Below are 13,118 nucleotides of genomic sequence, written 5' to 3' on the forward strand. Positions count from 1 at the left end.
ATGTGCTGCTGTGCTGCCTTCTCTCATATTTCATATATAAACTTTCATAAATGTTCATCGATCAGAAGAATTCTAGTTGTGACTGAACTGCCATTTCTGAAATTCTCGAATGTCTTACTGTTTACTCATGGAGTGTTGAGACCAGTTTGAGGATGGACCACAAATAGCACTGTTTTACAGACTGTGGATTGTTTTTTGCCAGAGTGTAAACTTCCCCCCTCCCCCACCCTGGCCTCAGCATTTCTTATAGATATCAGGACAGTTCCAACTTCCTGAGTTTCAGACTGCAAATTGCAATAGTAGTTGGTTAAGCAAGCAATTTATTTCCTATATAAACATGGAAACATTTTTCAAAAGTTTGGTAAGTCTTAAGGAAGGATCAGAAAGATGTATTTAAAACTAACTGTTGTCAAGCTTTTCTAATACTTAATGATATTTTGATTTTTCTTATTTATGTTTGTTATAGTTATGCTTCTTATAGTCAGGCTTATTTATGACTCTCTTGCTATTTATGAATTTGGGTTTTAGATTCTTTTAGCTGTCTTTAAAAACTGTTCATGAAAGGATGCTATAAAACACATGCTTTTTGTGTGTTATTACTTTGTATTAGCTAATGATGTGACGGGATTGAGAGAATCTGAAGAGAAGTTGAAACAGCAACAGCAAGAGTCTGCCCGAAGAGAAAATATTCTGGTGATGAGGCTGGCAACTAAGGAACAGGAGATGCAAGAGTGTACTGTGAGTATTTAGACAGGATAAGTGTTTTCAGACTGTTACAGGAATATCAGCTTTTGAGCCAGTACCCATGTGTGATGTTTTTCCTATATCTATAGCATCACATTTCCTGTGCTTAAAGAAATGGCAGGGCGCTTAAACTTTCACTGAATTAGTAAAGATCACTTCTTAAAGTTTACTTTTTAAATATTAGTTATTTCAGTTGATTTTCTGTAGCAATTGTGCTTGGAAGGGCTTTTGCTTCAGAACCAGCTAATTCTTGCATGAGCCATGCTTATTCTAGCATTTGTGAATTGTGCATATTTACCAAAAACGTTACTTCTCACTATCATTGGATGCAGGAAAAAACTGAAACGTAAGGATAAGATTTTGTTTACTGGGTTTCATTTAGGAGGTTTTAGACTGATATTTATGTTCAGCTTGGATAACAAGGTATTTGTAAGCTTCCATATCCATTTGGCTAGGTATGGGAAAGAGCTACTGACTTCCTCAGAGGAAGTTGTTCTTGAAATTTGGCAGACCTGCTTCTCAGGGTTTCTAATGTTCTTTGTACTGAATACTTTTTTTGTTGCTATTTCTATTTCTCTCTCCTTTATTTCTATGGGTTTTCTGTGACTTTTTCTTCTGTGTTTAGTTTTGGTTTCTTGAAACTTATCTTCTACCACTTTTGGACTTTATATCTTTTTTGGATTACCTTCTTAACATAATTTTCATCTGCTGCTTCAATTTGGCAGTTCCTGAGAGGAGATTGTAAAAACTTTCTTATTGCTAGTTTCTGTAATATGCTCCTGAGAGCTTCTCTTATGAAAAAACAAGCTCTGTGCAAAACTAGTAACTAGTATTGTAGCTTTCCTCTGTTATTTCCTTAGGCTTCCTTTCCTTTTTCCTGTAGGTTTTTAGAGCCGTCAGGTATAGTAGTGTGAAACTTAGCTCTGTACACATTATTTTCACTGTTCTTAAGATCATAAGATGACTTTCGTTCATAGTAAGCACTGGTGTGAAGAGAAAAAAAAGAGGGAGTAAAGCTTACTTTGCAGTGGCAAAAAATTAATCACAGAATCACTGAGGTTGGAAGGGACTTGCAGTTTGTCTAGTCCAACCTGCCTGCTGAGAGCAGGGTCAGTTGGACCGGGTGAGTAAGGACTGCACAGTTGGGTTTTGAGCATCTCCTAAAATGGAGACTCCAAAACCTCTCTGGGTGACCTGTGCCAGTGTTCAACCACTGTCACAGCAAAAAGCATTTTATGTTTAAGTGGAATTTCCTGTGTTTCAATTTGTGTCCATTGCCTTCTGTGCTTTCAGTGGGCACCACTGGAAAGAGCCTGGCTCTGCCTTCTTTACTCCCCCCATCAGGTATTTATGCACATTGATAAGATCCCCCTGAGCCTTCTCTTCTCCAGGCTGAGCGGCCCTAACGCTCTCAGCCTCTGCTTGTATGTCAGATGCTCCAACCCCTTAGTCATCTTCATGGCCCTTCGTTGGTGTCACCCTGATATGTCCATGTCTCTCTTGTACTGGGGAGCCCAGAACTGGACCCAGTACTCCAGATATCTCACCAGTGCCAAGTGGAGAGGCAGGATCACCTCCCTCGACCTGTTGGCAGCACTCCTCCTCATGCAGCCCAGGATGCTCATGAAGATCTGTTCTGGTACTATACTGCAACACTTCCCTGGTAGTAAGACTACTGTATTGATCCTGCTTCTCTTGTTAGTTTTACTGATAAATTCTGCTATGAGGGACAGCAGTAATAAAAGTTTTTTTTTCTTTTGAACTTCTGAGCATACAGCTGAAACAATAAATACTAAAAAAATAAAAAGAAATGTAAGTTTTTCACCAAAACCAAATTTGTGTGTACTATTTTCACCTTTCTTCCTATTTCTAAAAGAATGAGTTAGACAAAAATTTCAAGTATCTAAGACTATGAGTTTTGACAAGATCATGAAGACTATAGGATTTTTGGCTGCACTTTGTTATAGATGTTTATAGCTGTGATGCATAGGCTTTCCAGAACATCTGTTCAGAAGAGCTTCTGAAGAGCTTTTGTTAATTTCAGTGTACTTAAAAAGGGGGGGGGGGGGGGGCGGGGAGGGAACAACCCACCAAAAAGAAACAAAAAATAAACACCCACGCACCCATCCAGTGGCTTATATTTTTCCAGGTATTGACACATGAATAACATCAAGGATGTAATCTCCTCCATACTGCATGGAGGTAGGAAGATGCATCCTTGAAGAAGGGGGTAAAAGCTATAATGGAGACATTGGCACTTTAAAGTGTTTTCAAGTTTAAATGCATGTAGTTTCATGAAGCTCTGGAGGACTGCTTGGCTTTGTATTATTAGTATTTTTTTCAGTAAAGTAACAGCAAAATAAATGATGTTAGATGAGATGCAAAGCTAAGCTATAGGTTGCTAAATCATTTCATAAATGAACAAAAACTATTCACCATTGACATGTCTAATTTTTAGTCCATAAAATAACTTTTCTTTATTTTTAGCATAGTTAACCATTTTTTATAATCCCTATTTACATGTAAAATATACCAGTGACAGTTATTTATATGTAAGCCTTTAATGTTTTCTGTCACATCTTAACGAGAGAGACTGAGCATCTATGGTGTCAATTTTCTTGAAAACTACAGATTAATATTTACCATATAATACTTATTGTTCATATTACTCTTAAAGTATTTTGGGGACATGTTTTATACTTACAAACTTATCACATTCAGGTCACATTCAAATTTAAATGGATAAAAACTTAAAAATACCATACCATATTCAAATGGTAGTAGTTGACAAAGATATAAGTGAGTTTTCTGGTTACTGATGTGTAGAACACCTTGCTAGTTAAAATATACTAGCTCCCTTTTAAAATAGGGTGTGATAGACTTTGTCTTAGTTGCTGTTTTAATTTGTACCCTTCTTTTAAAAAGATAAAACACGACAAAACCTACTTCAGCTTATAAAAGTCACCAGTCATCATCTTGAAAGCGTAGGTGCGCATGTCAGAGTAGCAGAATCATTGTCCTGATTCTGTTTCAGTACTCTTTTTCAAGAAACAAGATGGTAGTTGAGTGCATACTCCATTCTTTCTCATGCTCTGTGCCAAGTCTAGCAGCAGAATATATGGGTTTCTTTTGAGCTAGGAGCTTACCGCGAGTGTGACTGGTGTTGCAGACTGCTCTGTGTAGTTTAGGGTGGCTAACTGAAGGGCTAGATTGAAGTTTAGGTGTGTAATACCTCATGTGCCCTATTGTCGGCAGCAGCCTTGAGCTGCCTTCCCACTAGCAGGAACAACCCCCTGAAAGAGGTTGCTGCTGTTAGGGAAGTGCGGGTAAGGTATTGGCTACTGTTTCTGTATAAAGCTTTATTTCTGGCAGAGGTGGTGATGAAGTTATTGCTGCTTCAGGGAAAGGCCTTAACCTGTCCCGAGCTACTGCACAGCTACTGTAGGTCAATAAGCAGACAGGCATTTGGAAGTATTTGCTACTCAAATAGGTTTTCCATGGAACAGATAACAATGAGTGGAAGCTTCCTGTGGGGGCAGTTGGACTATAGTACCTAGATAGTCATTAGTCTTAACCTACTTTTGGTTTAGGATACAGCTCTGTTGTGTTTTTTCTCTTCTTCATTATGCATTTTCTTCCTTCCTCCTCCTTATAAGGACATATAGTTGTACTTATTTAGATTGCTTACATTTTCTGTTAAGCACCTGTGTTCTGTTTTGTTAAATTCTTCATGTCAGAGGGTCTGTTCTTTGTGGATATGTTTGGACAACTTCAGCTGAAAGGATTCAGCTGTTTCCAAGAATATGTGAGAAGCAGAGGGGTTGAAAATGTTATTGTCTGTCTGTCCTGGTTTTGGCTGGGATAGAGTTAATTTTCTTCTTAGTAGCTGGTATAGTGCTGTGTTTTGGATTTAGTGTGAGAATACTGTTGATTTGATAGAATGCTGATGTTTTAGTTGTTGCTAAGTAGTGCTTGTCTTAAGCCAAGGACTTTTCAGTTTCCCATGCTCTGCCAGCAAGCAGGTGTGCAAGAAGCTGGGAGGGAGCATAGCTGGGGCAGCTGACCTGAACTAGCCAAAGGGGTATTCCATACCATGGAACATCATGCCCAGTATATAAACTGGGGGGAGTTGGCCGGGAGGGGTGGATCGCTGCTGGGGCATCAGTCAGCGGGTGGTGAGCAGTTGCATTGTGCATCACCTGTCTTTTCTTGGGTGTTGTTTGGGTTTTTTTATATTCCTTTTCATTACAATTATTATTATATTATTATTAGTTAGTATTATATTTTATTTTACTTAGTTATTAAACTGTTCTTATCTCAACCCATGAGTTTTACTTTTTTTTTTTTTCCCCTCCTCCTCACCCCACTGGGAGGGGGAAGCGGCTGCGTGGTGCTTAGTTGCTGGCTGGGGTTAAACCATGACACTGTCTTAACAAAAAAAAAAAAATCCACCCAAACAAAACCCTACACAGCCTGATGTCCTCTAAATAGACTACTTTCAGTGTTCTCCTGCCTTGGGTTAGAGCAGAGGGAAAGCTGATACCAAGGTTTTTATTCTGTTTGTGAAAATTCATCCCTATTTGTCCATCTGATGGGCTTTTGAAAAATACTGGCTAATGTGTGCTTTCGTGTTTGGGAATATGAAGAGCCAGTAGGCATTTTGGGTGTTAGAGAGGGCATGTCCTGGGGTCTGGCATTGGACATGACTATTCCAGTATATTCAGCTCTAGCCTGAAGTTGGCCCTGAATGGAGCCAAACTCTTCTGCTCCCCACCCCTTACCACCTGGAATATCAATGGGAGGAGGCACGTACCAGAGAGTGGTTAGAGGGAGCAAGAATGGGAGGCTTGAACTGGCTAAGCAGGAAGAAGAGTGGATTAAGGAAGTAGGCAGAAGGGTTAAGAGCTATCGGCTTGCTTTGGGAGTGGGTCATATTGGGGGGGTGTTGCTAGGTCTGGGTGAATGAAAAGCCTGACAGGTGAGAACTCTGGAGTTATAACTGGAGAAAGTACTTGTGGAGGGATGGAGAAAACCTGAGTTGGAAAAACTGGAGGAATAAATGGTCTTGTAAGTTGGAGGAGGGAAAGAGCAAGGGGTTTTGGGCTTAAGTAAATTCTTTCTAGACTACTGTTTTAGGAATGACAGTTGAGGTGTTATGTGGAGCCTATGCAAGTGCTCTCTGCTTGGCCTAGGAGCATGAGCTAGAGAAACCCAAATGAGACTGTTAAATAACTGACATTGGACAGAATCAGCTGAGTCCTCTTGAGTGTTCTAGTGCATTTCTGGCATGAGTGAGGAGCAGGTGGCAGCAATTCTTTGTGCTACTGATCCAAGGAATCTGTTACAGTTCTTAGGGTGGCAGTAGAAGAGGGAGGGAGCTGGGCCTAGGTAAGAGAAGGAACATGGTCTTTTTTTTTTTTTTTGTCAATGATGCCTGTCTAAAAATAGATTGGGAACCATGTTGCTGTAGCATAATTATATTCCTGGAATACGTTGCCAGCTGGAGTGTCTGTATGTGTGCAGACATCTGTTAAGCTAGCTGTTTCACCCTCTACTAGTGCTAGCCCTCACAAAGAATTGACAGGTTGCTGAAATACTTCCAGTAGTGCAAGCATCAGAAAGTTGAGTGAATAGAAAAGATCTATCAATAACAATAAATTAAATAGATCTTTATTCAGTGAGCAACATTTTGTGCATTCAGTGAGGCAAAGGAGCCGTGGGGGTAAAATGCCATCCAAGAAGTGTTAGCATAATCTTAATTTGGATTTCCTGTTTCTAAGTAATGCTTGTAGGTGGGTTCTTGAGTGCTTTATTTCTTGAAAATATTTTTATGCAGTGCTTTATTCCCATTATATTTCTTTCTGGACACATAAATGTTTGTCTATTTAAAACATAAAGTATGATGGCTGTTTCAGGGTTTTTTTGCAAGTAGCTAAATATTTTTATTTTGATAATATCAAATTAATGTGAAGTCAATGGAAATGTTTCAGTTATTGAAATAACTTTGAAATCACTTATTTGAAGTAAAATCCAAGAATTGTTGCTACTTAACAATATATAAATTAAAACATGTATTGTCCTCAGTCAAGAAGTGACTGAGGTCACTACTGCACATTTTTAAGGTAAATGTTTGTACTTATACTTTCTCTTCACCATTGCTGTGTAAAGACCCCGTAACAGAGTAACTGTATATACAGGAAAATGGTTAAACTGACAGTGCTTTTGACTGTGCTGCTTTTGTCCCAAGTAAAGCAAAGTGTGGAGGGGAGACTCTTTCCCTCCATTTTGCTGGTGATGCCTTGCACTGTTTGTCAGTGGAACTCTGTTGCCGTCAGGTCTGGTTGCAGGATTGTGTGTGCAGCAGGAGGCAAAACCCCCAACTTTCAGTTAATGTTTCTTTTTTAATCTCATGTAATTTTCTTCACCTCTTGCTGATGAAGAAATGTGTGTGATAGAGGGAGCACAATAAATTGAACTTAAGAATGAACACGCTCTGTGTAGGCTGATGTGATTTTAGTGATTAGCTGAATTCTGAACACATACTGTTTAGTACATTTTAAGATCGTCTGCTGTGATGGGATTAAAATATAAGAAACTTTCAAAAAGTTAATCCTATTTAAATATGAGTTTTGACTAATTAATGCTACATTTAAAAGGAATCCTCTTACAGTTACTTCTGAAATTTTGACTGTATTGTAAGTCTTCTGTGGTTATAAATTATAAAACTGTAAATCTTTTGGCTTGTTGCCATTCTCTTTGATTGCAAGAGAATCAAATCCAACCAAAATCTGTTTAATTGATGTTAATATTTCTAAATTATTTTGTTTAAAAAATAAATACACAAACTTGCATCACAAGCGATTATCGCATTTGCAAAAAACCTTAGAAGTTTGTAAAACCCTTTTTAGTAGTTGCTTAAAGATATTACTCGTCAGTATTAGCTGTAATGTTCCATAATAACTTTAATTTACATGGAAATTAGCTATCTGTTTTAAGCAGATAACTCTTTGTATATACACCCCCCCCAAAAGAGTGCAGGCAGATATAAAAGAAAGGGAGCATTCTAATGCTCCAGTCATTGCTTTGGCAAATGTAAACTGACATGTAGAAAAAAATTTGAAGCGGGGGGGGGGAAATTGGCCTTGAAAGTTTAAGCTTGGTGGGTGGTGGGATGGGGGATTGGGTAAATATGCACATTGATAGGGCGCAAGTGGGCAAAAGTGATTTTTTTTATCCTGCCTTTTTCAGGTTACAGTGTTGAAAGAAGGCAAGCTTCCTTGATGTTATCTTTGGAATAACTATTTTTATTTGTATCTAAATGACTTTAAAATTTTATTTAATGTATGAATAACAGGCTTTTTCCTTATTTTATGCAGAATCAGATTCAGTACCTCAAGCAAGTCCAGCAGCCTAGTGTTGCCCAACTGCGATCAACAATGGTGGACCCAGCCATCAACTTGTTTTTCCTAAAAATGAAAGGTGAACTGGAACAGACTAAAGACAAACTGGAACAAGCCCAAAATGAACTGAGTGCCTGGAAATTTACGCCTGATAGGTAAACAAAACAAATACTCCCCAGTCAAGACTTCCCTGACAGTCCCACTACGAGAATGCTATGGTGGGACAGCCAAGTACTCGTTTCCACACCAAGACTCAGACGTTTTGAGGCAAAAGCCACATTCTTATACTGTCCAGCTTGTAATGCTTAATGTAAAACTTACCAGATGAACCTTGTGTTTCAGCTTTTTTCTCCCCCTTTGCTTCAGAGGCCTGACGGCGTCGGACTATTCTGAAGAAATGGCCATCTTCGAAAAAAAAATCTTTTCTAGAACATGTAGACATTTGCAAAATTGTTCTATTTGAAGAAAATAGAGGGAGAAACAGAAGTCTTAAGTCTGTGGCATACTGTGTCTACAGACAGTTTGGAGGAGAGAGAACCTAGAGATTATAAATCATGAATTGAACATGTAAAATTCCCGTAAAATGTAGAAGTGGAATATGCTTCGCTCTTAACCTTGAGCCTAGTGACTTAGAGACACTGTAAGTCAGTTTTGCCAATAAGACTGTGGACTTCCTGCTTGTTCACTGAACTGCTGGGTCAAAACTCAATGAGGTGAATTTTGTTGTTTAAGAGTTTACTTGCTAACCAGTTTTGAATAGCCATGAGAGCGCTATTTGATATCACAACAGTGGTAGTGTACACATTTGACTGTTAGCCTTTGGGCTCTCTAGCACTTGACGGAGCCTTAAGTCAATGTTGCTAAATAATGAACTGTTTTCTGGATGGTTGGTAATATCGTGGACGCCTCAAAATTAGGACTGTACAAAAATGTACATTCTATCTAATTGCAGGTTTAAAATTGTTGGAAGCAATATACATTTGATCACAACTAGCATGTATAAGAAAAACTGGTTGTGATAAGTATTTCACTGCATGTTTTCATGCAGAAATGAGAATTTTTCGATCTTCTATACGGAGAACTGATCTCAAATGCTCGATACAGAAGGCACACAATGGCAACTGTCTTCAGTGTTGGTGGGGTGTTTTTATTCCTTTGTACACCTGGGTTTTTTGTATTGCACTTCTATATAAAATGTGCCTTGAAATAGTTGTAATATATAGTTCAAGGAACACTACTGGTTATACTGTTGTATTGTGAAACTCCTGGGATGAACGAGAATTGAACAGGTTGTTATTTCTGCATTGTCTCGTTCTCTGAAAACAAAGTCAGTATTTTAACAAACAAAAAAAACTTCAATGCATGCATTTTCCTTGGTGGAATCAGTGAAGGAGCCTTTGCTACTCTATTGATGCCTCTGTTCTGTTGTCCCAAGTTACTTGCAAGAGTAGCGATCCGGGACAGTTGGGAGTGCACGTCTGAGGTGTGTAAAGTGAAATGCAGATTTGGTATAGCATTTGTGTGTTGTGTTTTTTTCCTTAGCAAATTGAGTTCTATTTAGTAATCTGAGGTTTTGATTTTCAAAACAGTTGGGCAACCTTTTATGACTCAGTCTGATCCTAGAAAATTCAGTTTTAAATTAAAAAAAAAGACATCCAGCTGTCACAGAAGGTGATGTATTCTAACTGTTTTGATGACTTTTATTAAGATGGCATTACATATTTTTAACTTGGAAGTATCTTAACTCAGAAGTATCTTAACTGTTTGTGCTTCAGATGATTAATATGGGATTGAAGAGTAGTGTGCTTATGCAGGTGTATTTTTTTTGCATGAGTAATGACTTAACAGCAAAAGAAAAACCTACAGAAAAACTTTACCTTTTAAAAAGTGATACATCTGGAGTGATTTTGCTATAGCAGTATCTAAGATTTTAATGATCTAGCATCAAAACAGAGGTAAGACTTGCATTAATAAATTGTTAATGTGTTATCAAGCCATTTGTAAAGCTCACTATAATGTGTGGATAGAGGCATGCCATGCAGATTGCTTGTTTAACTTGGAGTTCAGAAAATTATTTAATACATTTAGATACAGGTTGGTTGTTAAGTCCTCAGGCTCTAAATGTGTGTGTACAGCTGAGAAGAGACAAGTAACTTGCCACTTTCTTTAAAGCAAAAGTATCAAAAGAAAATTTTGTTACTTCTATAGCTACAACATACCCTAATGTGCATCATATAATTTTAAGTCAGTGGTGTGAATGTGCATAATTCATATATGCAGTAGCTGGAATACAGAAAATTAGAGTTACTGCCTGGTAAATGATTGAGGCTGTCTTCATTAACTGGGTTAAGATTTTATTGATTTTTATTTCTGGAAGGGTAAAGAAATGATGACTCATGTAAAGAATTTATAGGATTTTTCACTCTCTTTGCATCCCACCCTGCCTTCCTCCCCTCCTCCCCTTTTTAATTTCTTTAATTGTCCATCCTTGTATGCAACTACTCTTATTTCATGGCATCTGACCTAGTTTTTGAAAGAGATGATGCTTCTATTCAGATCCCTAACTGGTGTTCTTAGGGTAACATTAACGGCAACCCTAAGTGATGTTAGTTCTGGGTCTTAACCATAGATAAGGGTGTACAGCGTAATCATTGCTGATGTCTGGAGGGAGAAATAAAAGGGCATGTAGTCAAAGGAATGGCTATGCTAAGCCATTTCAACCATCATTAAACATAGAGTATACACTTGGATTAAAAATTAGTAGAAATGTCATTTGTAGTAAGCCTGGTACAACAAACACTAGTCTTCTGAAATTTAACCACTTATATTCTTACAGGTTTTGTTGCATGTATGTTCAAGAGGATTTGTGAAAACAATGCCAAACTTAGTTTTACAGCTAATAGGAGTTATTTTAATATCACTGGATTTTATATTCTTGCATGTGTTGTCTTTTTTTTTGTAAATTGCAAGGGGAGGTTACTTGGTGCCGTACTAGTTCAGGACATCTGGAAAAATTTTGATGGGAAGAAATAGCATTATAGGTAACTATGCAAATTTCTATACAGGTAATAAATGTTTTACATTTTGGCAGGAGTTAACATGAAGAAATTAATGGGATTCTAAAATTGTCCCAATTCCAAGGTAACTGGTACTTGCTAATTCTACAGTTGACGTTTTCTGAAGAGAAAAGCATTAAGTGACTTAAGCGCTGTGAACTTCTTCAACTTGTAGTGATGATGAACACAGTCACAGGAATTTGCAAATGGCTAAAAATCATTGCATGTCTGCCTAATAACTTTTGGGATCTGTCACATTGGTTATCTCCAAAGTGGTCCTGCTTTACACAGAATGAACATCTCTAAGGAAACTTGCATCTTAAGTGTGCGACTTGGACTGTATTAGGTCAGCACAATTTAAACTTCAAGGACCTGGCATTGGACATCACATCAAGAAAGAAAACAGGTTGCTGCCTTTAGCAGAGTTTCAGGCTTCCAGGACTTTACACAGCCAGATTCCTTCTGGAGCAGCCCATCTGAAAGATTTGGGAGAGTCAGTTGGAAAATGTTAAATGGGGGAGAGTTGGCAGAACTTAAAAGTTGTCTGAGGCTTGAATGCTTAAAGGTAGTTGATAAGGAAATTATTATTTTTAAATTCTTTTGGTTGGGTATTTTGGTTGCAGGAGAGAACCGTGGCTGTGAATTGTAGCAAAAATTTCCTGTTCTACTTTTTTAATCCTCAAAATTTCTTTCAATCTTTGTCACTTGTTTAAAAGCAAACAACAACAACAACAAAAAAAAAAAGACCTTCTTGGTCTTGAAAAGTAATACAAGTCCTGCCATTGAATTCACAATAAACCTGTTCAAGTTTGGGTTGGTTTTTTTTTTTTTTTTTGGCAGAGCTTACACTTCTGTAGAAAAGAGGACAGCTTCATTATGTTGCTGAGCCTATTAAAAGGAGAACTGTTTGTGGTTGCTATCCTGACTTTGGCAGACCAAGAGTCTTAAAGGATTTTTTTCTCTTTTATGGAGTCAGCTGTATTGCCTATATATTAATTTGCATACTACTTCCTATAATGCTTTACAATGCAATTTTTATCGTGAAGATTAAAGATGTGTGATGTTACCCATTTAGTAAAGAAAATCTTGCCAGTTCAAAATATTTTTTTCCTGCCTGTTTCCCATTTCTTTCAGAAACTGGACATCCTAATGATCATTACTCATGATCTGAAATCTGTCATTCTAAAGGCAGTAGATTAATAATACACTCCTTCCTTAATTTCCTGCCAATTTTTAACTACATTTTACTTTCTCCTTACCATGCAAGATATGCTTAGGAAAAGCTGACCATAGAAATCATGAAACAGATTGTGTATCTTACTGTCGAATATATAAAATGAGTTGAAAAATAGACATCTAATTTTTTTAAACAAGAGTACCTGGATGGAATTCAAAAGAATGTCTAAGCCTCTTAAAGAAAAATGGATGTCACTATGAAAAATGAACAGGGGATTTAATATTTTCCCCCAAGCAACTTTCTTCTCTTCACCCAAATTTAATTATTAAATTTTACTAGCACAATAAATGAAGATTTTTGTTTATAATTCAGTTTACATGTGTAACTTCTACGCAGTACTTGATCTTTTGAATTACAAGGCACATCTTTAATCAAATATTTAACTCCATTGAGAATTAGCACATGCAAGGTTGTGCATACTGATAATCCAGATGTTGGTATCAAAAAAAAAAAAGAACAATATGCTTATTCGTATTTGCAGTAATAAAACTTGCCTTCCACTTTATGGGACAGCGACAGAAGATCAACTGGCATTGGAACAGCACGTGGTAACTATAGGGAGACTTTCTGCTATGACAATTATGTTGAGGCATAATGTTCCTTGAATTGTGACATGCAGAAATTGCATCTCCTTTTTGTCTGTAATTGTGACTGAGGAAGATTACTTAAGGTTTTATATTC

General features: G+C 37.5%; 1 protein-coding gene across 2 annotated transcripts in view; it reads left to right on the forward strand.

Moving 5' to 3' along the window:
- Positions 1-13,118, forward strand: part of WTAP (WT1 associated protein) — a 29,655-nt gene that overhangs the window by 13,216 nt on the left and 3,321 nt on the right. The window contains exons 5-7 of one of the 2 annotated variants that reach the window (XR_007766317.1): positions 611-738; positions 8,121-8,299; positions 8,511-8,857. Coding sequence is in view for 1 of the 2 variants with exons in the window: in XM_050895114.1 (XP_050751071.1) it covers positions 611-738; positions 8,121-8,299 (307 nt within the window). In the remaining variant the exon portion in view is untranslated. The remainder of the gene's footprint in view (positions 1-610; positions 739-8,120; positions 8,300-8,510; positions 8,858-13,118) is intronic. The other variant, XM_050895114.1, reaches the window with a different exon arrangement.

The sequence above is a fragment of the Gymnogyps californianus genome, chromosome 3, assembly GCF_018139145.2.
Source record: "Gymnogyps californianus isolate 813 chromosome 3, ASM1813914v2, whole genome shotgun sequence".
In the NCBI taxonomy this organism is placed as follows: Eukaryota; Metazoa; Chordata; class Aves; order Accipitriformes; family Cathartidae; genus Gymnogyps; species Gymnogyps californianus.